This window comes from Ornithorhynchus anatinus, chromosome 12 (assembly GCF_004115215.2).
Source record: "Ornithorhynchus anatinus isolate Pmale09 chromosome 12, mOrnAna1.pri.v4, whole genome shotgun sequence".
NCBI classification, from domain to species: domain Eukaryota; kingdom Metazoa; phylum Chordata; class Mammalia; order Monotremata; family Ornithorhynchidae; genus Ornithorhynchus; species Ornithorhynchus anatinus.
The window spans coordinates 12443562-12469237 of NC_041739.1; the positions used below are offsets into that span (position 1 = coordinate 12443562).

Sequence of the window (25676 nt, forward strand, 5' to 3'; positions counted from 1 at the left end):
CACTTTTCAAACATGGGTGCTCAATAAATACTGATGGATAATTGAAGGTCCTTGAAGGTAGGGGTTTATTAAGTCTAATGTACTCTCCCAAGCACTTAGTACAGTACTCTGCATAAGGTAAGTGTTCGGTAAATACCACTGACTGATAACAATAATAATAATAATAATAATGGCATTTGATAAGCGCTTACTATGTGTAAAGTTCTAACCACTGGGAGTGGGGGGATACAGGGTGATCAGTTTGTCGCACGTGGGCTTCACAGTCTTAATCTCTGTTTTATAGATGAGGTAACTGAGGCCCAGAGAAGTGAAGTGACTTGCCCAAAGTCACACAGCTGACAAGTGACAGATCCGGGATTAAAACCCATGACCTCTGACTCCCAAGCCCGGGCTCTTTCCACTGAGGCACTCTGCTTCTCAATGATACAATGATCATTGAGTAATAATCAATGGCATTTATCAAGCACTTACCATGAGTAAAGCACTGGGATAAGCACTTGGGAAAGTGTAATTCAATAGAGTTGGTAGACAGTATGGACCCCTATTTTCCTACCAGGGGTCAGAGGTGGGTGCATTAGTAGGAAAACATTATGTGGGTTGATGAGCTGCTTTTCAGTCAATTGTACTGGTTATTTCTCTGAGCAGCTACATATAATAATGTTGGTATTTGTTAAGTGCTTACTATGTGCACAGCACTGTTGTAAGTGCTGGGGTCCATACAGGGTGAACAGGTTGCCCCACGAGGGGCTTTTTTTAGTTTTAATCTCCATTTTACAGATGAGGTAACTGAGGCACAGAGAAGTTAAGTGACTTGCCCAGAGTCACACAGCTGACAAGTGACAGAGACGAGATTAGAACCCATGACCTCTGACTCCCAAGCCCGGGCTCTTTCCACTGAGCCACGGTGAGCATCACAAAATTGATTTTCTGCCCTAGACTCTAAGCTTACTGTGGGCAGGGAAGATGTCTACAAACTCTGTTATACTGTACTCTCCCAAGTGCTCAGTACAGTGCTCTGCATACAGGAAGTACTCAATTTCCGATGAAATCACGGTAGCAAGCGTTAAAATACTTATCTTTTGAAAAACGATTCTGATAAGACTTGAACAATATGTGCAAACAGAGGAGCTTCTTATCTTTGGTGTTATAAATAAATCTAAAATAAATGTATATAAATAAATATAAAATAAATATTGACTACTTAGAGGCTGAAACCAGATAATATATTTTATTGAGCACTTAAAGAATGCCTGTCTCAGCAACCACAACACTCTATCAGCAGAGAGCGATACTCCCGGCTGGCTTTCAAATGACATGGGAGAATGTGTCAATCCCATACTGTTAATTGATAATTCATTTATACAACCTCATTATCAGTAGTATCCTCATATATGAGGTTCAACAGTGTGTTAATCCCATACCATTGATTGATAATTGATTTATACAATAATATCATCCTCAAATATGAAATTCAGCAATCTATATGCATTTACATATATATATTATGTATATGCACATATATATATAAAATAATGATGGCATTTGTTAAGCACTTACTATGTGCAAAGCACTGTTCTAAGTCCTGTGGGGGGAAAACAAAGTCATCAGGTTGTCCCTCGTGGGGCTCACAGTTTTAATCCCCATTTTCCAGATGAGGTAACTGAGGCACAGAGACGTGAGCGCTGGGGGAGCGGGGGGGGAGAAACAAGGTGATCAGGTTGTACCACGTGGGCTTCACAGTCTTAATCTCTGTTTTATAGATGAAGTAACTGAGGCCCAGAGAAGTAAAGTGATTTGCCCAAAGTCACACAGCTGACAAACGGTGGAGCTGGAATTGGAACCCATGACCTCTGACTCCCAAGCCCGGGCTCTTTCCACTGAGCCACGCTGCTTCTCTCTATACACACACACACACACATATATATATAGACTGTAAGCCCGTCAAAGGGCAGGAACTGTCCCTATCTGTTACCGATTTGCAATATTAATGTTGGTATTTGTTAAGCGCTTATTATCTGCAGAGCACTGTTCTAAGCGCTGGGGTAGATACAGGGTAATCAGGTTGTCCCACGTGAGTCTCATAGTTAATCCCCATTTTACAGATGAGGTAACTGAGGCACAGAGAAGTTAAGTGACTTGCCCACAGTCACACAGCTGACAAGTGGCAGAGCCAGGAGTCAAACTCATGACCTCTGACTCCGAAGCCCAGGCTCTTTCCACTGAACCACGCTGCTTCCCATACCAAGTACAGTGCTCTGCACATAGTAAGGGCTCAATAAATACTATTGAATGATTAGATTGTGAGCTCGTCATTGGGCAGGGATTGTCTCTATCTGTTGCCGAACTGTACATTCCAAGTGCTTAGTACTCAATAAATAGTCATTCATTCAATAGTATTTATTGAGCGCTTACTATGTGCAGAGCACTGTACTAAGCGCTTGGAATGTACAAATCAGCAACAGATAGAGACAGTCTCTGCCCTTTGACAGGCTTACAGTCTAATCGGCGGACAATAAATACTATTGTGTATATACATATATTGACTCAGTGGAAAAAGACTTAGGAGTCAGAGGTCGTGGGTTCTAATCCCGACTCCTCCACTTGTCAGCTGTGTGACTTTGGGCAAGTCACTTCACTTCTCTGGGCCTCAGTTACCTCATCTGTAAAATGGGGATTGAGACTGCGAGCCCTATGTGAGACAGGGACTGTGTCCGACCCGCTCTGCTTGTATCCACCTCAGCGCTTAGTACAGTGCCTGGCACATAGTTAAGCGCTTAACAAATACCATTATTGTTATTGTTATATATATATATATATATATATATAAATATATACTTGTGTGTGTGTTTGTGTGTGTGTGTGTTTTGTATGTGTGTGCATAAAACACCTACCTGGTGCAAGTGGGAGGGTTCAATAGCACCAGGATAGTCACTTGCTGAATACCATGAAGGAATGCCTTACAATTAATTATTAGGCTTGGATAGTTCTTTCTTAGATTGCCCGTTGTGTATATGCTTCAATATAAAACTCCAATAAGAGCTTTAGACAGGGTAAATAAATGCCCGTTATACTAAAAAAAATTAAATATATTAACGATTCATGCTGACCTCACAAGTGAAGGAGCAAATGATATTGACAGAATGTCAACTCATTCACAAATACTTCATTATCTGATTATTCTGTACTAGTATCCAGTTGTCATCAGAGAGGTCATTTACATGAATTATAGACAGAGCAACTGGAGCAATAGGTAAGTATACACAATACACCCTGTTTCGGGCAAGGGAAATAAGGGATGAAAATGTGTATGAAGTGGGAAGGGAAAAAGATGCTGGGTAGTTTATGTTGCTCTTCCCTTACCCTTTGGGTTGCTCTAGGACCCGTGAACAAGCATTTCTACTCTGAGGCAGTTTCTGATGTATCAGACCACCCAGAAAATCAAGTCACTTGCCCTTCACTGTGACTCAGATTTCTCATCTGTGAAATGGATATTCTACATCTGCTCTCCCTCCTCCTTATACCGTGGTCCCACGTAGGATTGTGTCCCCCTGATTTTCTTGGATCTGCACCAGCACTTAGTACAATGTTGGGCATAAAGTAAACTCATCACATACCACTATTATTATAATTATAATCCCCAAATGAAATGATGATGTTTTTTATGGTATGGCCTCATCAGACTGGATCACACCTATGTTATCCCAGGAAATGAGAAACTACCCAGTTTTTAAAGACCTGCAAAGGAGGAAATTATAGACTCAGCCTTAGTAACCCTTTCTCTAAATAACAATTCTTATATAGCTTTTTCTTGTACACAGGACTTTTTTTTATTCTGCAACCTCACTGAGGATTGAGCAGACGAGTCCAGGCTGATAAAGATAACCTCTGGACTTCCTTGCCCATAGCTACATCCCCTCAGTTATGTGGCATGGGCTACAGAACAGAATAGAAAAATCTGTAAACTCCTTGTGGTTAGGGAACGTGCCTACAAACTCTGTTATGTTGTATTCTCCCAAGCATTTAGTAGAGTGCACAGACCTCTGCACACATAAAGCACTCAATAAAATTGACTAATTAGAAAGGTAGTCCACCTAGCTAAAAACTATGACTACCATCAGTATCCCTCTATGCTCCTTCACCAGCGAAGGCACCTTGATGCTTCAGAAGCACTCTGACTGGAAAAAAAAATTTGCCTCATCTAAATCATTCAGAGACATTTGCCACATTCTTTACAAGTCCTTGAAAAATCATCAGAGTTCCTTTTTACTGCTAATCAATGAGCTACTTTTGCAAAGTGCTGGTTTCCCAGAAATATTCCTTTTACTGCTCCCCTGAGTTTCCCGGTCCCTGACACGAGATAATTGAAAAAATAGAAAGAAAGAAGTGCAGGAAAATACATTTTTTTTAAAGTTACTGAAATATACTGCTTTATTTTCCTGGGAAAAATAGGAGTCTTAAATAATATTCATATTGCTGTAAAATACCTTCTCTCCTGGGGTCACAGAAATTCTCCATATACAGTGTGTATAAGAAGGGTAGCCATTTGGAAATCCCGGAGAGGAAAAGTTGCCAGTAGATTCTTGAAGTGTTTCTCCACATGCTGGAAAACATAAATTTTGGTATATAGATAATTTTGTATGCCTTAAAAGGAAATTAAAAGTGTCTTCTTTCTACTATCTGCAAGCCTGATTTAGTCCAGTAAGAAGAGATAATAAAAAGTAGAGACAATAAAATTTGATCTTTTGTTTTAGTGTTTAAACATCATCATCATTTTGTGGAACTGTTAAAATCCTTTTCCCTAACATTTCCAAAACTGTAGTAGACTTCAGATTATTATTGATTTCACATATATAGCAAATCCATAAACGTTTTCCTTTCAGAGCCATTTTACATGAATACCAAAGCATCACCAAAAAAGTCCAGGAAAAACCAAAGCAAGACAAAAAACAATAATGCCAGTTTTTAACAGGCCTGATTTCTGATTCTGCAAAAGGCAAGAGCGAACGAAAATAAAGCCAAAAAGTGGTACTGCTTGAATTTCCCTCTGCAGTTTCACGTTTTAGAGGAACATCTGAGATGTCGTTGTTCTTTTATTGTCCTTCTTATATTTAATCTGCAACAACCCTGACTGGGAACATAAATGTGTTTTGACTGTCCTATTTGGGGGTCTTATTGAACAGGCGGTCCTTTCCACCCCCAGTGTAGGGCAAGAGAGTATAGCAGCTATGTAGCCCCCTTGTGGGTAGGGACACTCTGACCAACGGAACTGCTACATAAAGATAAGATTTTGAGCGCAGAACACTATGGTTCTCTTAGATAGATTGTAGAGCTTTAGACTGAAAGCTCATTGTGGGTAGGGAATGTGTCCACCAACTCTACTGTATTGTACTCTGCCAAGAGCTTAGTTACAGTGCTCTGCACACAGTTAGCACTCAATACCAATGATGATGATGACTTCATGTGTGTGTGTGTGCCCCACTTTGTGTGTGGGGCAAATCGTTTAACCTCTTTGTACACCAATTACTTCTCCTCGAACTCTCCGTTGACTTCAACATCGTAGGTCACCTCCTTAACCTGGAATAGTATCTAACCTTGGCTTCACTGATACTTGGCTGCTTCTCGGTCTCCTTATTGATTGACTCCAGATTGTGCTGGAGTCAAGTAGTAGGGAAACATTTTCAACTAGCAACCAATCAATCAACCCATGGTATTTATTGAGCATTTACTATGTGCAGAGCACTAAACAACTCTCCGATCCTAGTCCAGCATGAGCTTGGCAGCAAGTGGAAGCCACGTAAAGGGACAGAGCTCTGCACACAGTGAGCACTCAAAAAATACGACTGAATGGATGACACAAATGGAGTTTTCTCCCCTCTCAAGTTCTGCTGGAGATGGAGGACTTTATAAATGTGCATTCATTCCTCAAGCTATCATTCAAAGCAACTCTTATTATTCTCCCTCTGCAAGCAGGAAGGATGAGGGTCAGGATCTTCGCAGCTCTTCCCCAGTGGGTGGCAGAGCTTAGAGGACTCTCCCACTCTTTAGATTCAGTCCAGTAGTTCACTGAATAGCCAGCTCGACCTTTAATCGGCTTAATGTGACACTAGAACTGCATTAGTGATTCCTTTAATAGAGTTTGGAGTCAAGGCTAAGGTTAAGTAACTGTCCTTTGCGCACACCGAGGCAAGAAAATTTAATTACACCGTACATAAAATGTGTTAGCAGCAGGTTTTCAGTATTTAATAAAATTGATTTAAGAAAATCAGGACCCAGGTAAACGGAAACTTTTTAAATAACTAAGCGAGTTGAAAAAACTGAAGCTTCATAATGTCAAAAGCATCAGTATTTAATACAATCAAGTGTCTCAGATATTATCGGTCAATCGTAGAACCAGCCGCTGTGAGGCTGAGGAACAATTATTTTTTCTCCTTCAAATGCCATCCCCTGCGTTGCAAGAGATTCGAGATGAATTCCTAACCTGCAGTTAATCATCTTTATAACCTCTCTTCAACAAGTTCTTTTGCCCTGCTGATTTTGCAGGTATGATCTGAAAGAGGCAGATTCTGGGAACAATTCCTGTGGCCAAAAATGTATTCAGAATGGAGCTGTTCCAGACAAGAATATATGTACTACTATGAAAATATTTATATTATCTAAAGCAAATTAATTTTTAAATTTGCAACAGATGGGAAACAAAATAAATAATCACATTTAAGGTACTCAGTACAGTTGTAAAATTAGATGGTACTTCCTCACAAAAATTCTGTTTAAACATGAGTTCATTTGAAGACTGCTATGAAACAGCACAGGGCCTAGTGGAAGAGTAATGAGTTCTAGTCCCAGTTCTGCACTTGGTCTGCTTTGAGTGTGGGGCAAATCATTTAACCTCTTTGTACACCAATTACTTCTCCTCGAACTCTCCATTGCCTTCAACATCGTAGGTCACCTCCTTATCCTGGAATAGTATCTAACCTTGGCTTCACTGATACTTGGCTGCTTCTCGGTGTCCTTAGCAGGCTTCTCCTCTGTCTCCCCAGCCTCAAAACTTTCAGGATCCCTCGAGGCTCAGTTCTGAGTTCCTTTCTATTTTCCACCTACACACTCCCTTGAAGAATTTATTCACTTCCATGTCTTGAACTATCATCTCTACATAGATGATTCCCAAATCTATCTCTCCATCCCTGACCTCTCTCCTTCTCTCTCTGGATGGACCATGGACACCTCAAACTAAGCATGTCCAAAAGAGAACTCCTCATCTTCCAACCAAAACCTGTCCTCCCCTGAATTTTCCATGACTGAAGATAGTACCGCCATCCTCAATGGAACAAATGCCCACAACTATAGAAGCAGCTTGGCCTAGTGGAAAGAGCTCAAGCCTGGGAGTCACAGAACCCAGTTCTAAATCCGGTTCCACCACTTGTCCAATGTGTGACCTTCAGCAAATCACTTAAATCCTCTGTGCCTGTTACCTCATCCGTAAAATGGAGACCAAGGCCGTGAGCCCCATGTGGGTCATGGACTATGTCCAACCTATTTTGTATCTATCTGAGTATTTAGTACAGTGCTTGGACATGGTAAGTTCTTAACAAATCCATAAAGGTAAAACAAAAAACATGGCACTAAGCTCGAATCATCTCTCTTATTCAATCCATCAATCAGTGGTGTTTATTGAGTGCTTACTATGTGCAGAGCACTAGAGTAACAGCTTGGGCAAGTCCAATGCAATAGATTTGGTAGAAGCAATCCCTGTCCACAAGTGGCCCACATTCCAGAGGAGACACCACAAAAGTAAATTACAGAAAAGGAAAATGGCAGAGTGAAATGAAATGTACATAAGTGCTCTGGGGATGATGGTGGGGTGAATATTAAGTGCTTAGAGGGTGGGGTAAATATCAAGTGCTTAGAGGGTACAGGTCCAAGTGCATAGTTGATACAGAAGGGAGGGTGAGTTGGAAAATGAGGACTTAGTCCCCTATCTTTAATTTATTTATTTAAATGTCTGTCTCTCCTGAAGACTGCAGAGGGGAGAAGTCAGGGCTGGAGATGTAGAATCAGCCACATATTTACCTGCAGATTCAATATGCTACCAAATCCTGCCAGTTGTACCTTCACGATATCTCTAGAATTCGCTCCTTCCTCTCTAATCCAAGCTCTGATCCAAATTCTTACTTCCTGGCTTTACTGTATCAGGCTCCTCGCTAACCTCCCTGCCTCCTGTCTCTGTCTCTTATCCTCTGGCCTAGGCACTTGAGTTGGAATGCTGACATTCAACCCACTCTGTCCCCTTGAAGTTATTATGTACATATTATTACAGTTTGTCATTTTCCCTATCTGTAATTTATTTTATTGTCTGACACCCCTCCATAAACTGTGAGCTCCTTGAGGGCAGGGAACTAGATTATCAATTCTGCTACACTGTTGTCTCCCAAGCACCTAGCACAGTGCTCAGCACATAGTAATTGCTCAATAAATACAACTGATTGGTTGGTTGAAATATATGGAAAGAAACAGTATGAGTATAAAATGAAGATCTGAAGGTCAAATATGTACTGCTGTCAAGAATTATACAGTTCAACAGGTACCACAGACAACAGATAAATCTTACTTAGCAAAAATAATAATACTTCTTGTACAAAGAGATATTTGGGAAATTTGTAGGTTGTTTGAGCTTTTATTTTTTAATAAGTACTACATATTTAATCTCTTTCATCACATATCCTTAAATGCTAAATGGTCAAGGCCTAGTGGAAGACTATGGGCCTGGGAGTCAGAGGACCCGGATTCTAATACAGGCTCTGTTACTTGCCAGCTGGGTAACAATGGGCAAGTCACTAAACTTCTCTGGGGTTTAGTTTCCTCACTTGTAAAATGGGAATTCAACACCTCTTCTCCCTCTCTTTTTTTAATGTCTAGCTCCTCCTCTAGGCTGCGAACTCACATGAGACAGGGACTCTATGCAGTGTAATTATCTATAACTACCCCAGGGCTTAGTAAAGCACTAAGCACATAGCACTTACCAAATACCACAATCCTTATTACCATGTGCATTTCGGTAAACAAACCACATCAATAAATAAATTATTTTTGAGTAGAGCTAGAGTTAAAATTAATTTTAACTCTAATCACAGGAAGTTCATTGAAACCATAACTGATTTAGTTGTTTTAATGTCTGTTATTTTTTACCAAGAAAACTCTATGTTTACACTACCAGAACGATTGCAGATAGAAGTGGGGTGTTCTGGAAAAGATGTGTCCATGGGGTCGCTATGGTTCGGACACGACTTGACAGCATAAGACAACAACAACAACAACGTCTGTCTGTCCCTCTAAGAAGCAGTGTGGCTTACTGGAAAAAGCATGGCCTTGGGAGTCAGAGGTCATGGGTTCTAATAACTCCACCCCTTGTCAACTGTGTGACTCTGGGCAAGTCACCTAACTTACCGGTGCCTCAGTTACCTCATCTGTAAAACAGGGTTGAAGACTGTGAGCCCCATGTGGGACAACCTGATTACCTTGTGTCTTCCCCAGTGCTCAGAACAGTGGTTGGCACAAAGTAAGCACTTAACAAATACCATTATTATTATAATTATTATTATTAAGTTGTAAGCTCCTTGTGGCTAGGGATCACTTCTCCAGTTCTGCTGAATTGCACCATCCAAGCTTATAGTACCGTGCTCTGCTTAAAGTAAGTGCTCAAAAAATACCACTGATTGAATACCTCATCTGTAAAGTGGGTATTTAACACCTCTTCCCCTTCCTCTTTAAACTGTGAACCCCATGTGGTTCAGGGATTGTATCCCTCCGAATTTATCTTGTATCTCCCTGGGGGTTTAGTATAGCACTTGGCACATACTAATCACTTAAATAACACCATAATTATAGCTTATTTGTTCATTGAAAATTAGTTTTCCCTCAAAAGAGGCATAACTATTACTCAAAGTCCCAAAGTCTAGAGAGATCCATGACAGAAAAAAAAAATGCCTGCACTAAAGAAACAAACAAAAACGAATTACATTAACATGGTAACCCAACCCAAACCTGCAAAGTAAAAGGATTACTACAGTTTCTTCTACATTTTGCCAGTTTTGCCTCCAAAAGACTCACATGTGTTCTTTGGGCACAGATACATTTTATTGGTATTGTAATGAAAGTATCTACTGAGCACCTATTAAGAGCAATGCACTGATGCACTGTATTAAACCCTCTGGAAGGACAATGAAAGTATAAGACATGTTGTTTGACCTCAAGGAGCTTACACTCTAGCAAGAGAGAAAGAAATGGTCATACATGGTTTAATTGGAATAAACTGAATGTACGATCAAATATATTAATTTATAAAGTATGGAAGATGGGCATAAATACAGGCATATATGTGATGATAGTTATAATAATCATAATAGTGATATTTGTCAAGCGCTTACTATATGCCAGGCACTGTACTAAGCGCTAGGATGGACACAAGCAAATTGGGCTGGACACCTTCCCTGTTCCACATGGGGTTCACAGTCTTCATCCCCATTTTACAGATGAGGGCACAGAGAAGTGAAGTGACTTCCCCAAGGCCACAGAGCAGACAAGAGGTCCAAGAGGGATTAGAACCCATGACCTTCTGACTTCCAGGCCGTCTTTATTCACTACACAGTGCTGCTGCAAAGGAACACTGAAAGGTTGATTAGATTTGGGTTGTGAATAACCAGATAGGGAAGGCAAAATTTTAGAAGGGTTTTGAAGGTGGGGAGAAGTGAGGTGTGGTAGATCCAGGGAGAAGAGGATCTGGGTCTTGACTATGTGAGCAAGTGTTTATCAGTCACAGTAAAGAAGCCACACTTTACAATAAATAAAAGTCTTCTACAAGGTAACCTGGGTTAAGCTTCTGCATAATCACAACAGGTTTTGGACAGTTTTCAGTCCAAGAAGAAAAATCTGTAAAAGATTAGGTTGGATATTGGTGGCTCTCAACAAAAATGAATTACCCTTACAGATAACTAAAATAAACAACTATAAAATCTAACACAAAAGTCAATAAACATAGAACCATGCCACTACAATGGGAGAGCGAATTCAATTTCAATAGCTCAGTGGATCCTAGTTAAAATTCTTTTGCTAGAGAATTCACAGGGTTTCTCCCTCTAATTGGCCTGCCAACAACTACATTATTTGCGATCAGACGATTGAAATGCTTTACCATAAACAAAGTTTCTCAGTATGCTCTGGTGCCACTGCTTAACAAGCTTTGTGCCAAGAAGAGAACTGTTAATTCAGAATGCAACTGCATTTACGGTGACTCCGTGACTTGCTTTTAATTCTAATGAACCCATTTCATGAAATATTATGCCAGAGTAAATGAACTACTGTTTCTATATTAAACACCTCTACTCTCACTAAAATAATTTTTGCTGTCTTGTTAAAGGTTAATGCCTTTGGTATTTTTCCTAATGCCTTGATTTGCTAAATGTTAACTCATTTCAATTTCATATGAGTAGGCGAGTAGTGTATGCTAAATACACAGTTACGGCAGTCTGATATGGTAATTACCTGTTTACAGCTTGAAATGTTGGTATTTTCTTGTAATCCATTAGAAAAACTAAGAACAGTGTGGGAGGAGGGAATTGGAGCTGTTCTTTCTTTTGAAGATCTGTTCTACAACAGTTATGCAATCAATCGATCAGTAGAATTTATTGAGCGCTTACTGTTTGTGGAGTATTCATTCATCCATTCAATCGTATTTATTGAGAACTTACTGTGTGCAGAGCACTCTACTAAGTGCTTGGAAAGTACAATTCAGCAACAAATAGAGACAATCCCCATCCCACAATGGGCTCAAAGACTAGAACGGAGGAGATGGACATCAAAACAAGTAAAAAGGCATCAATAGCATCAGATAGAATGAATTGTACTTTCCAAGCATTTAGTACAGTGCTCTGTGCACAGTAAGTGTTCAATAAATACAATTGCATGAATGAATGAATGAAAGATATATGCACATCATTAATATAAATAAATAGAACTATAAATATCTACATATATGCACAAGTGCTGTGGGGTGGGGAGGGTAGTAAAGGGAGTGAGGCGGGGTGAAGGGGAGTGGAGGGGGAGCATAGGAAATGGGGGGCTTAGTCTGGAAAGGCCTCCTGGAGGACGTGAGTCTTCAGTAGGGCTTTGAAGGAGGGGGAGAGTAATTGGCGGATTTGAGGAGGGAGGGCATTTCAGGCCACAAGTAGGATGTGGGACAGGGGTCGACGGTGGGACAGGCAAGACTACTGTCCTAAGCACTTGGGAGAGTGCACTTCAAGAGAATTAGGGAAACATGCTCCCTACCCATAATGAGTTTACAGTCTAGAATGAAATAGCAGTTGTCAACTAGCACAAAGAAAGTGACCAATAGCAGGATGCTGCACAAGATTTTCAAAACAGTTTTGTTTCTTCTTATGGGTGTGTGTGTGGGGGGGTAGAGTTGGGACTCACAAGCTCATATTGTCAGTACTATCCAAAAGTAGAAAAGGATAAGCATGGTTTCATTGTTATGGGTTGTTGAGAAGCAGTGTGTTCTACTGGAAAGAACACAGGCCTGGGAATCGGGAGACCTGGCTTCTAATGCTGACTGTTGTGTGACTTTGGAGAAGTGGGTTAATTTATCTATGACTCAGTTTCGTCATCTGTAAAATGGGTGTTAAGTACCCGTTCTTCTTAGACTGCATATCCCATGTGGGAAAGGGGTTGTGTCCGACCTAATTCTCTTGAGTTCACCTTGGCACTTGCTACAGTGTTTGGTACATAGTGAGTGTATAGCCAATATACATTATTATTATTACTGATAATGCATTTCCTTATTAGGAACTCCAAATGGACATGCAAAAGCGGGTTTAGGCAAAATGGACTTGAGGATAGAAAAAGCGCTGTGTGACCCTGGGCAAGTCACTTTACTTCTCTGTGCCTCACTTCCATCATATGCAAAATGGGGATTGAGACTGAGCCCCATGTGGGATAAGGACTGTGTCTAACCCCATTTGTTTGTATCCATCCCAAAGCTTAGTACAGTGTCTGGCACATAGTAAGTGCTTAACAAATACCATCATCATCATCATTATTATTATTATTAAGTATAGACCAAGGAAGAGAGTTTATGGAGGAGTTTACAGTCAGGGGTGAGAAAAGACAATGGAACTGAACAAGGAAGAAGAGGAGAGAAGGAAAAGGGATAAGGAAAAAAACAGGAGATATCTATATATATACATATACACGAATAAAGAGAGAGAGAGAGTCTCTCATATACATATATATATATATGTAGGAGAGACAATCAAAAGGTAAAGTACCAATGAGGAATAGAAGTAGCGGAGTTAATGGAATTCAAATGAAGATAGAGGTGAACTAGGACAAGAGAGAAAACATGGTATAGCACAAAGGAAAAGGGAACAAAGATGGCAAAGGCATTCTGATGAAAAATGATACACCCTACTCTCTCTCTCTTCCTTCACCCATAGAGGCCACTAGATCTTATCAGGGGGAAATTTATCTAGAAAACCAAATAATGTGACCAGAGATCCTGAAATAGGTGGGCTAGTTGCGCTTCTGGAAAAAATTATGTTCAACCACCTAAAAGGCCTATACTAGAACCCATGATCCTATTTTTGGTCAGGGTGATGGGAGGAAACAACTACAATAGCAATAGTGGTGTTATTCCAGCAGAATTATTTAGAACTGTGATGGATACATAGTTATCCTTAAGTAAAAGCCACAACTAACTGACGGTGGGCACTTGTTCATTTTTCATCAGTTTCTATTGACTGTAACAAAAATTTCACCTAGTTGGCACATATTACTCATATTTCTAATTCTTACTCTGTCCACAGACAAAACACATTCTCCATTTGAATTACAAGGCAGCTCTTCCACTTCGAGCTCTCGCTAATTATTGCTTATATCAAAGCTGCGCCCTCTTGGTCTCCAGACCACACTATCTGTACAGCCCAAGCCTGCTGGTCTCCAGAGTGAATGGGAAAAACACACTCTTAACTGGTGATTAACATTTGAATACCCTTGACTAGGAAAAAAGCAGAGCTACTGGAGCTGAGGACAAACACTCCCAAGGAGTAAAAAGTTGAAAAAAGAAACTGCTCTTCCTAATTAAAACAAAAAACACCAGAGTTCAAAGTCATTAGCAGTATTTTCCCACATAATAGTTCACACATTCCCTCAGTAAAACACCAAAAAAGAATAAAATAAATAATGAAAGAAGAAAAGAGAAGCAGAAAAACCCTCTGATCTTATTTTACAAAGCCAAGGAGTCCTCCCCTCTAAATATTACTGCAGACAAGCCCTCATGCTTGTCTACTCAAGTTGTATGCATTTCTTTTACTTGGGTTTAGGGGAAATAGGTCATATGCACTCACCCATGTGCTTAGATAAAGCCCAGGGACTTTCCCTAAAACCAGCCATGTGAATTATTACTAGTATTACTATTCTTATCATTATTATTAGTAGTAATGATAATGGTATTTGTTAAGTACTAAGTTCCGAGCCAAGTGCTGGCACAGATACAAAATTATCATTCCTAAATGGGGCTCACTATCTAAAGGCACAGATACAAAATTATCATTCCTAAATGGGGCTCACTATCTAATAATAATAATAATGGTATTTGTTAAGTGCTTACTATATGCCAAGCACTGTTCTAAGCACTGGGGTAGATATAAGATAATAAGGTTGCCCCACATGGGGCTCACAGTCTCAATCGCCATTTTACAGATGAGGCTAACTGAGACACCGAAAAATTAAGTAACTTGCCCAGAGTCCCACAGCTGACAAGTGGCGGAGCCAGGATTAGAACCCACGATCTTTGATTCCCAAGCCGGGGCTCTTTGCACTGAGCCACGCTGCTTCTCTTACATGGGACCTAAGCACGGCCGAATCACTTTTGAGAAAAGTTGATTCCTGATCCCTTGCTGGAGAAACAGTTTGGCCTAGTGGAAAGAGCATGAGACGGGGAATCAGAAGACCCAGGTTCTACTCCTGGCTCTGCCAAAGGACTGCTGAGTGACCTAGATAAATGACTTAACTTTTCTGTGCCTCAGTTTCTTCATCTGTAAAAGGGGATTCAGTACCTGTTCTCCCTCCTTCTTAGACAGTGAGCTCCATGTGGGACCTAATACTAATAGTAATAACAATGATGATTATGGATTTAGCACTTTCTATATGCCAGGCATCATACTAAGTGCCTGAATGGATACAAGCAAATCAGGTTGGACATAGTCCCTGTCCCTCACGGGGTCTCACAGTCAAAATCCCATTTTACAGATGAGGTAATTGAGGCCCAGAAAAGTGAAGCGACTTGCCCAAGGTCACACAGCAGACAAGTGGCAGACCTGGGATTAGAACCCATGACCCTCTGACTCCCTGCATGTGCTCTATCCACTACGCCATGACGCTTCTTTTATATTTTCTTGTACCAACTGACTTAGAGCACTGCTGGCAACTAGTAAACATTTAACAAATACCACAGTTTTAACAAGCGCTTAACAAAATACCATTATCATCAGGTCGGAGTCAATATCATGATCAAGATTAACTACAACCATTATGATAGTAGGAACGGAAAGCATTTTATTCTGAGGACATCAAGACACATAAATATCCAAATATCCAGAACAATTTGCAAGAGAGATGGAGAAGTTTGCTCTGGGAAACAAGTAAGTTGCTCTAGCCCGATGCCCTTTATAATTATTTATCATCTCTGCTTTCACATAATCCAAAATGAAAAAGTAGGAAAAAACTAAAACTCTGCCTCCAGAGCACATCCAATACTAATCTAGCAGCTACAAACAACAGGATTTATATCTTCCTCCTGAGATAGAAATAAGAAAATCATTGCCAAAAGTAAAGATCAGAACTTAGTCATGATGCTAATAAATTAAGAGGAAGATTGCATGTCACGATGGAATGCACTGTGTTTTCCACAAACATACACTCTTGTACTCCGCCTCTGACCTCAAAATTTTAATATGTTCCTTCACATTTTAATAGGTCCCTTTAGCTAATCTATTATCTAAACTATTAGCTTAACTAATAACTAAACTATTCTCTTTTGAACTCTATTGAAGTGTATTTCTTAAAGGCACTTCCTTAACCACACTTTCTTCCTCCACTAAATTTTATTTATTAAGAAATATACCTTGAGTTTTGCTATTTTAATAATTGTAAGCATTGACTTAGGAAAAATACTACTCCCATATTTTACAGACATTTCAAAAATGAAAACAGAAATAAAATTTGACATTGATTAAATTTTAAAATACTTCAGTGAAAGGAAAATTATAGTGCAGTAGTTTTGATTACTTCACAATCAAGTCCTATTGAATTTAATTAATGACTGCCAACTCAGTATGAAAATGCACAAATTGATTTTCAATTTTTTAAGGACAATAGGTCTATCTATAGATAAAAACTGGCTGTCATATGAAACATGCACCTCCTTGAACACAAGAATTTTAGAGCCTGTTTCTTATCATGCTCACCACGTTTGTGGAGTTGAAACAAGCAAAAAACATCAATTGATACTTCAAGGAGTACCTAGTCTTTGAAAAAATAGGCAAACACTTCATTCTTATGATCCTTATTAAAATTTCATGTCATCTGCAAAACTTTTACTAAAGATGTTGCCTTAATAGTGGCACCCAGAATTCAATGACAGTTCCATAATATGTAACAGAAAGAGGGAAACGGTTGACGTTAAAATTTTTTTTTGGTTCACAACTAGATTAGAAGGCATGACCCTGGGATGCCCTGACAATGAATTGAGTAGTTCCAAGAGATTTCCTCTTAGTCTTACCAAACCCATCTTATCCTTAATTACTTTCATTTTTGACAGACTGAACATAAAATGTCCATGCCAAACATTCTATTTTCATTGATTGAATAAATTGGTGGTCTAAATGGATGTATTCTTTGCCATGTGACAAGATTGGTAAAGAGTTTATGAAGAATGGACTGTATTCAGGTGGCTTGATCAACATAAACTTGCTCGAGTCTTTCACCTCTGACCTTTTGCTCATATTGTTTTCCTGACTGGAACTCTCTCTACATCTTCAAAATCCTCCCCAAACCCCACCTCCTCCAAGAAGCTTTCCCCAATTAATTTCCAACCCCAAGTAATCTCAACAGTCGCCTTTAGCTTTACACATCTATTCCCATTCTCTGTACTAATATATGAATGTATATTCAATTGAAAAGTAAATGACTCAATTATTTCATCTTGACATCCTCAAACTTCTGTTCTCGTCCTTCCCCTTTAATTTTGAAAGATGGTAAATTCCTGGAAAGTAGGGATAGTCTTTTATAACTCTAATGTTCTGTCCCAGTACTGTGCATATACATAGCAGGCTCTCAGTGGATATTACTGATTGACTGATAGATTAATCCTGATTCTACTGTTTGTATATCTGTAAACACTTTGAGGGCCAGGACCTTTTCTTTTGGTTCTGATGTTCTTTCACGTGTGTGACCCCTCACAAGTGCTTAGAGCAATACTTTCCGTATTTTAGGGACTTGATAAATGCTATCGACTAATTAAATAAACCACTGATTGATGATGACTCCCTTGGCTCAGGAAATGATGGATATTTTTCTTAGAAAACAGACATGAGGAAGAGTGGTATCCGATGCTAGAATAACACAACTGAGATGCTCTCTTTTTGGATCTTTGAGAATTACTGTCTCAGTGAACAGGGAGACATTTCCTAATCATTCATCCAATATGAAGTCAGTTTCAGTGACTGTCTTTACACAACTCATGTTAATTTGCAGTAAGATCTTACTTTTTTTATTTATCATTCAACTTATCTGTAGACTTTGACAATCAAATGTGAACTGCAACTGAAATATCCCTTTTATTTAGGATTATAATAGAGTAAATTCCATATTAATTATAAATCTTACACTATCATTTTTCTAATATTTCCAGAAGTCTACTGGAACAAGTCTAACAACAGGATGAAAGAGCATGATATACTTCATATTTCCTTAATGGCCCTGACATGACAAAAATCTACCAGCTAATGATAGAGAAATTTTGTTAGTAATGCCTGTTGTCACAGTTGGCCCAGAAGGATCCAACTCGATAAAATTAAATTTGTTTTTTTTTCCTCCTTTTAAGATGTCCCTGGGTACCCCAAAAGCCTGCTTGATTATCAGCAGTTGCTCAGGGAGGCACAAATTGGCTTTCAGTCATGTCCACTGAAGACAATGGGGGGGGAGGGGGCTCTAAGCAAACAAAGGGATCATGAAGAAGTTAAATTGTGAGGAGCCAAAGATGGAGAGAGGAAACCAGCTTGGGACTTTTCCTGAGGTTCCTCTCAACTACAGCAGCAAGATGGTTGGACAGGGCTAGCAGCAGGAAAAATCTTCCATGTTGTCCATCGACCAGATGTTGATGTTCCCTTTCATATCTGAGACTCGATGGTCATCTTGGAAACAGATCTATCTCTATGTGATTCCGTTAATATTAGTCTCGTCTTCACATGGCAAGCCCTATTTTGTTCTTTGTGCTTTCATCTGTGTTTTTCCTAATAAATTCTAATGAAAGTGATAACTGGAGCTAATTAAAGAAATTTAAAACTGGGTTTTATTTTCCCCTAAAACACTAGCCAATGGTAAGAACCGGGGAGGTTTGTACCGTTAAGGTGATAGGGGTTCCTACAGATATGAAAATCAATTAATGGCTTTTAAGACATTCCCCGCCCACCACGAACTTACTCTAGAGAATGGAAAATGAATGGAAAATATTTCTCTCATTAGAAAACTAAAGCAGCGTGGCTCAGTGGAAAGAGCCCGGGCTTGGGAGTCAAAGGTCATGGGTTCGAATCCCGGCTCTGCCACTTGGCAGCTGTGTGACTGTGGGCAAGTCACTTAACTTCTCTGTGCCTCAGTGACCTCATCTGTAAAATGGGGATTAACTGTGAGCCTCACGAGGGACAACCTGATGACCCTGTATCTACCCCAACTCTTAGAACAGTGCTCTGCACATAGTAAGCGCTTAACAAATACCAACATTATTAAAGACTGAATGCTTAAACCAACTCATGAAAGCACTTAAAACAAAAACTAACTACATGCACTAGCTATGGGAGATTATTCAGGCCCTATTATTTTGAGATTCAGTATGCAAAGTAGACCAGCACAGGTCAGGATTAATAAATGCCACTGCACAAATAAAGTATCTAAATAAAAATGAGCATGAAGCCCATGCTGCTTTTCCTCCTCCTACAGCCCAACAACCACCAAAATCCAAAATAGCACTGTCATGGAATAGGTTCAGTTTCAAGGCATTTGCTTTTGCTTAAGTTCTGTGCATTCCAGAGCCCTCTCCTACCTCATTTTATGACTGCTGACTTTTGAACTGTGGACGTCACTTGCCAGCATAGAAATGACTTAGGGTCAGTGAACTGATTTATTATTCCTAGTGAATTTCATAGCCAAGCCCAGTCTCACTTGTGTGTTTGCAAGGTATAATACCTGGACATCTATACAGCTTCCTTGCCTGTGCAATATCTCCTTTGCTTAAGCGCGTTCGCTGGCCGATAGCGGGACGAATACCATTGTCATCTCGGGAAGGAAGAATGGTATCCAGAAACATCCCCCTGCAAAAAATGAAAGCAGACCCAAACAATCCTATTAGTTTTCTGTCATCAAATTGAATGTCTCATCGGCTTTAATCTTTACAAACAACCTAATTGTGTTTTACAATGTACACTTTTGTTTTGAAATCAAGGAAATCAAGATTTCCTGCCCCTGGATGAAGTAATAACAGCAGAGAACAAGAGTTTCATTGTTTCGATGTGCCAACGTCCAGTGACAGTTAACTTTGTAGTGCTTGAAAGTTCAACAATGAACCTTAAGTTTTCTATTTGAATTTCATGGCTATAGGCATTCTGGCCTGGCACAAATGCCCACACTGAATCATGTTCCCTTGTTTTCCCAGGCATCCGGGAGCCCTAGCACGGAAGATGGGAATTACCTAACTAGAAGTTCTCGTCAAGGCTTACTTCCATAAAAGCAGGGAAACACAATGCCTGTATGGTGTTTTTTCATTAAAGTTCATATTTCCTGTTGTAGTCTGCAAAAGGGTCTGAAAAAATTACAGAAATCTGAAGAAGGATTTGTTTAACTCAAGATATTTTAACTTTTGTTTCCTAAAATTTGATTTTTATGATCCCTCAGCCACAAAGGCTAAGTCCTTTTTAATAACAAATTTAATATAATGCTATAAAACCTACCAAGACCTTAATGACAAGCTATAGACACTGAGTCTATTTTGGATCTGATAGCACATTAGTGGAATTAAGATGGAATTATATTTCTTCTTGTTCTCCTTAAGCCTTTATGATGTAAAAAAAAAACTGAACACTAATAGCTTTGGGTTTCGTGTGGATTTGTATTCTATACACTACATACAGCTTTGATGAAATCCTGGAGGAAGCAAAATTGTTTGCCAACAGCAGAAACTGCCTTAGGACACTTTAAACTGCTTACCTTAACTGCCTGCCTAACTTTTTATAAAATCACAGCAGCTTCCTAAACTGCGATGTGTTGGAATGAATTAATTCATGTGTAAAGAAAAATTGATGACATTTCCTAGTACTGTACTGGAAACATGGGTTTATGAAATCGTAACCATTTTTAAAAAGAGCTACACGAACATCTCTGTATATTGTACTATACTGTGATCCCTTGAGAAATGTGAGGAAATAAAAATCTCAAAACAACAGCTCCACTTTTTCTCAAACACTTGTTTGAGAAATTACATTTGTTTTGTAATTTCTGAGAGTAGCGCTGTGGGAGATAGTTACTCAAAGAAGGCTGTGGAGCTAAAAACTTGAATTACCTGCTTTTAGTAATGTCAGAAAAAAGTCATTAAATCCAAACCAGCAGCCTAGTCACAAATCAACTAATATTAGACCTCAAAATCAAAATGATCAATGGGATGAACTTATAAAAGCAAGTATCGCACATTGAGAAACTGAAAAGGATTGATTCTTGATCCATTTTCTTCCCAAAGTTTTGGTGTTTTTGCTTTTTGTGCCAGCATCATCTAACAAATAAAGAAAGGCAAATCTTCTCTAGATCGCTTCCTGTCAGGAAAGCGAAGTACCACAATCACATCAGTATATCAGCCCCTCATTTTGGTGACTTTTGTGGGATTGGGAATTTTTTGTTAATATATCCTGCTGCAAGTCACTGCACAGGAAACAAAAAGTCCCAGAAAGGCTGTAAAGTGTAAATAATGAATCCATTCTCCCTTGCCCTACTAGTCTGAAAGCAGAGTTCATGTTTTGGATGATGGTTCAGATTTTGAATTATTGAAATAAAATTCAGTTATTAGGTCCTTAAGAGCAAACAGAGGGTATTTGTTATAACATTTTACTAGAAATGTTATATGGCACACATATAGACTTTCCAATGCAAAATGATCTAAGCAAAGCCAATGCTCAAGTATCCAAAGTAATGGGGCTAGAAATAGCTCAGACAAAGAAATGATCCAAAAATCATGGAATTCTTTTATTAGGGATGATATTCCTAGAACTAGCATATTTTTTTAAAAAAATCAATTTCCCCTCTTTTACATTCTGCTTCTTGTTATTATGGTCTATGTTTTCTTTGGGTTTGGTTTTGTGGTATTCCTGTATCTTAGACTGCATGTTCCTTTAAGAGGATATCTGCATGTTCTTTCCACACTTTTTACCTCTATACCACGATGTCTAGAATAGCACTCTGCATGGAGCAGGTCATCAATAAATGGTACTGAGTGAATTACTAGGAGAGGCAGTAATGAGCAGTAAATTGACTACAGAATGGGAAGGAGAATGGAAGCGGAGTAAGCAGCCCCTAAAGATTTAAAAGATGGCTGCTGGGATTAAATATCCCAGTTCCACACCTGAGCCCTTTCCATCTGCCTGACACATCCCCGTACAGCTCCAATTCCACACCTCCTGTGTGTTCCTAAATAAGAGCACAGGAGGAAGGAGGAGAGAGAGGAGGAGGTGTCCACTGGTCTCTCAGCCTTCCCATAAAACCACAAGAATGGAGTCTCACTCTTGAGTATTCCCCCAGCCGTTGGAAGAAATTTGGGGGCCAGTGCCATGATGGCTCAATTATTATATAATTTATTCCATAACTATGTTTTTCCAACCTAAGATACAACCATCTATAGATTTCAAGCAGGGTTTGAATGTATTCCTAAATATTTCTTCTCAAATTGTGGGTACATCTTAGTCTCATCTCTTTGGTCATCCCAAAATCAGAGCAGCTTTTGTCTGCTTCTATCCATTCTGTTTTAATGTCTTTTCCCCCTTGCCCTCCCTCAAGATACCTGCCTTACTCCTAGGATGCTCTGCAAGAGGCTCAACTCTCCTTTCTGGGTCGGTGGTAAATCAAACTACAAAACACAGGGAAATGCTAGAATAGACTTTTCTCCTGAAAAAAGTACCTATAGGCCAATGAAAACCAATATCCATGGATTTTCTCAGGCAATTATAACCTTCCTAAAAATAGGTTAATGTCAATATTTGAACTGAGCTTAAAAATGATTTTAAAGTGAACGACTTCAGGTGGAATACTCAAATAAATCTTTTGAAATGATTTCCTGATAATTTGTGGTAAAAAGAAGTCATTTTTTTTTTGGTCTAATGGCTATTAAGAATGATTTGGGCTGAGAAGCAAGTGCATTTGACAGTAGTTCCTGGGTCCCTATGTTTAAGCAAAGGTCTGGAAGCAGTCACAAAGAGGAATGGAATTAAAATTCAAAAGGTATAACCTGAGACTCCAACCTTGAGAAGGTGTTCCTGGCATAGTGCATAATACTGTCAAAATCATATGGTTCTCCCAGGGAGTTCACTTCTCCGGGCTCCATCTTCAGGAAGTTGTACTCCTGACCTACAAACCATTCATAAGCAAAGACTCAGTGGACTCTGGTCAGGTCATGGAAAAAGATCTGCGGTGCTTTTTACAGAGCATCTGTCTATGTTGAGCATCATGTTGAACACATGACGTGTGTGTGTGTCTGTGAATTGGAGCGGGGGGTGGAGGGGAGCATTTATACAGTCAAACCTCAATGTAAGTATACGTGAAGGCCCAACACATTTTTTCTTTGGAGTTTCGAAGCCAAATGCTTTCAGTGTGCGCTCCCAGACACCCACTACAGTGGCAGAAGCCCATGACAGATAATAATAATTATTATCTTAAGAAGAAGAATGATAATTGTATTTGTGGGGCCCTTACTACGTGACAATCACCGTATGAGAGATGGGGTAGATACCGGATGGTAAAGTCAGAGTCATAGATCCTGTCCCACATGGGACTTACAGTCTAAGTCTGAGGGAGAACAGACGGAATCCCCATTCTACAGATGTCAAACACTAAGGTAAAGATGGTAATACTCTTAATAGAGATTGAAATTATGTTCATTGAATTCAAAATTTCAGAGATATACCTTGACTGGTTCTAGATCCACATTTCTTAAATTCTCTAGTCAACATGGTTAACATTTTCTCTTTATACCTACCACAAAGGATGAAGATAGCTAGACTGCTCCTTCTGGATGATTCTACCACCTCGGAGCTATTTAATGCACATACCATTCTTTTGGTCTCGAAAACCCTCCTCTGGTCTCTTTGTAAAACCCCTGTTTCCCTGCTGTCAAAATGTACTAAAATCCGTAATTCCCATCAACTTTCCAGATTAACCCAGCTAACTTCAATCACTCCAAACCCACCAGGAATCCCTAAAACACTTATGCAATATGTGCTTAAGTGTTTCGGGCTTTTGAATACTTAAGTACCTTTTATGTGTTTCTGACATTTGCATTTAAATGATACTGTTTTTGTATATTTTGATCAGTATTTTCCATCAGATTGTAAATTCCTCAAAGGCAAGGTTTGTGTAATAGTAGAAGTAGGGAGATTGTCCACCAACTCTGTTGTACTATCCCAAGCCCTTAGTACATGCTTACAATAACTGTGGTATTTGTTAAGCACTTACTATGTGCCAGGCACTGTACTAAGCACTGGGTAGATACAAGCAAATCATGATTTACCCAAGATCACACAACAGACAAGTGGTAGAGCCAGGATTAGAACACAGATCTTCTGTCTCCCAGGACCCTGCTCTATCCAATGCATCATGCTGCTTCTCGAGTTACCGCTCAATTAATTACTCAATTAATTACCCAATTATCACTAAATACCATTGATTGATTACACTAATTGCTTGCTTTTTTGTCATCTGCTCTTTTCTAACTCTCCCTGACATTCAGGCAATGTTTTGCATATAATTCATTCAGTATATTTATTGAGTGCTTACTATATGCAGAGCACTGTACTAAGCACTTGGAATGTACAAATCGGTAACAGAGAGAGTCCCTGCCCTTTGACGGGCTTACAATCTAATCAGGGGAGACGGGGAGACGGACAGACAAGAACAATAGCAATAAATAGAATCAAGGGGATGAACATCTCATTAAAACAATAGCAAATAAATAGAATCAAGGCGATGTACATCTCATTAACAAAATAAATAGGGTAATGAAAATATATACAGTTGAGCAGACAAGTACAGTGTTGAGGGGATGGGAAGGGAGGGGGGAGGAGGGGGGGGAAATGGGGGGAAAAGAGGGTTTAGCTGCGGAGAGGTGAAGGGGGGCGGAAGAGGGAGCAGAGGGAAAAGGGGGGAGCTCAGTCTGGGAAGGCCTCTTGGAGGAGGTGAGCTTTAAGTAGGGCTTTGAAGAGGGGAAGAGAGTTAGTTTGGCAGAGGTGAGGAGGGAGGGCATTCCGGGACAGTGGGAGGACGTGGCCCAGGGGTCGATGGCGGGATAGGCGAGACCAGGTCGGTGAGGAGGTGGGCGGCAGAGGAGTGAAGCGTGTGGGGTGGGCGGTAGAAAGAGAGAAGAGAGGAGAGGTAGGAAGGGGCGAGGTGATGGAGAGCCTCGAAGCTTAGAGTGAGAAGTTTTTGTTTTGTGCAGAGGTCGATAGGCAACCACTGGAGTTTTTTAAGAAGGGGAGTGACATGCCCAGAGCGTTTCTGCAGGAAGATGAGCTGGGCAGCGGAGTGAAGAATAGACTGGAGCGGGGCGAGAGAGGAGGAAGGGAGATCAGAGAGAAGGCTGACACAGTAATCTACCCGGGATATTACGAGAGCCCATAACAGTAAGATAGCCGTTTGGGTGGAGAGGAAAGGGCTGATCTTGGCGATATTATAAAGGTGAGACCGGCAGGTTTTGGTGACAGATCGGATGTGTGGGGTGAACGAGAGAGACGAGTCAAAGATGACACCGAGGTTGCGGACCTGAGAGACGGGAAGGAGTTCTCAAACACTTACTCACCTTAGATTGAATTGCCTCCACCTTTACAAGTACCTTCTGCCTAATTGCAAGTACCAGACTGTACTTCCATTTCAAAATTACTTTTGTGCTTTGAATAGAAGACTAAATCTTCCTCCCACTCCTCCCTTATGTTGTTTTTTTTAAAAAAATAAAGGACCAGTAAAAGACATGGTAGACATGGATGGACTTGGTGATAGTCTCGACTTTTAAAATTCAGCCTCTCAAGAAGCTATTTTAGGGACATTATCTGACTTTGCTTTTCAGTCACCTTTATTTTTGCTTGTTTGTCATCTTTCAGTAGGTGTGC

The 25676-nt window shown here is 39.9% G+C and overlaps 1 protein-coding gene across 1 annotated transcript in view; it reads right to left on the minus strand.

The window, feature by feature from the left end:
* Positions 1-25676, minus strand: part of TLL1 (tolloid like 1) — a 180930-nt gene that overhangs the window by 63568 nt on the left and 91686 nt on the right. The window contains exons 7-9 of the mRNA XM_001509146.4: positions 22821-22926; positions 19510-19634; positions 4485-4600 (exon numbers count right to left, since the gene is read on the minus strand). Of these exons, the coding sequence (XP_001509196.1) occupies positions 4485-4600; positions 19510-19634; positions 22821-22926 (347 nt within the window). The remainder of the gene's footprint in view (positions 1-4484; positions 4601-19509; positions 19635-22820; positions 22927-25676) is intronic.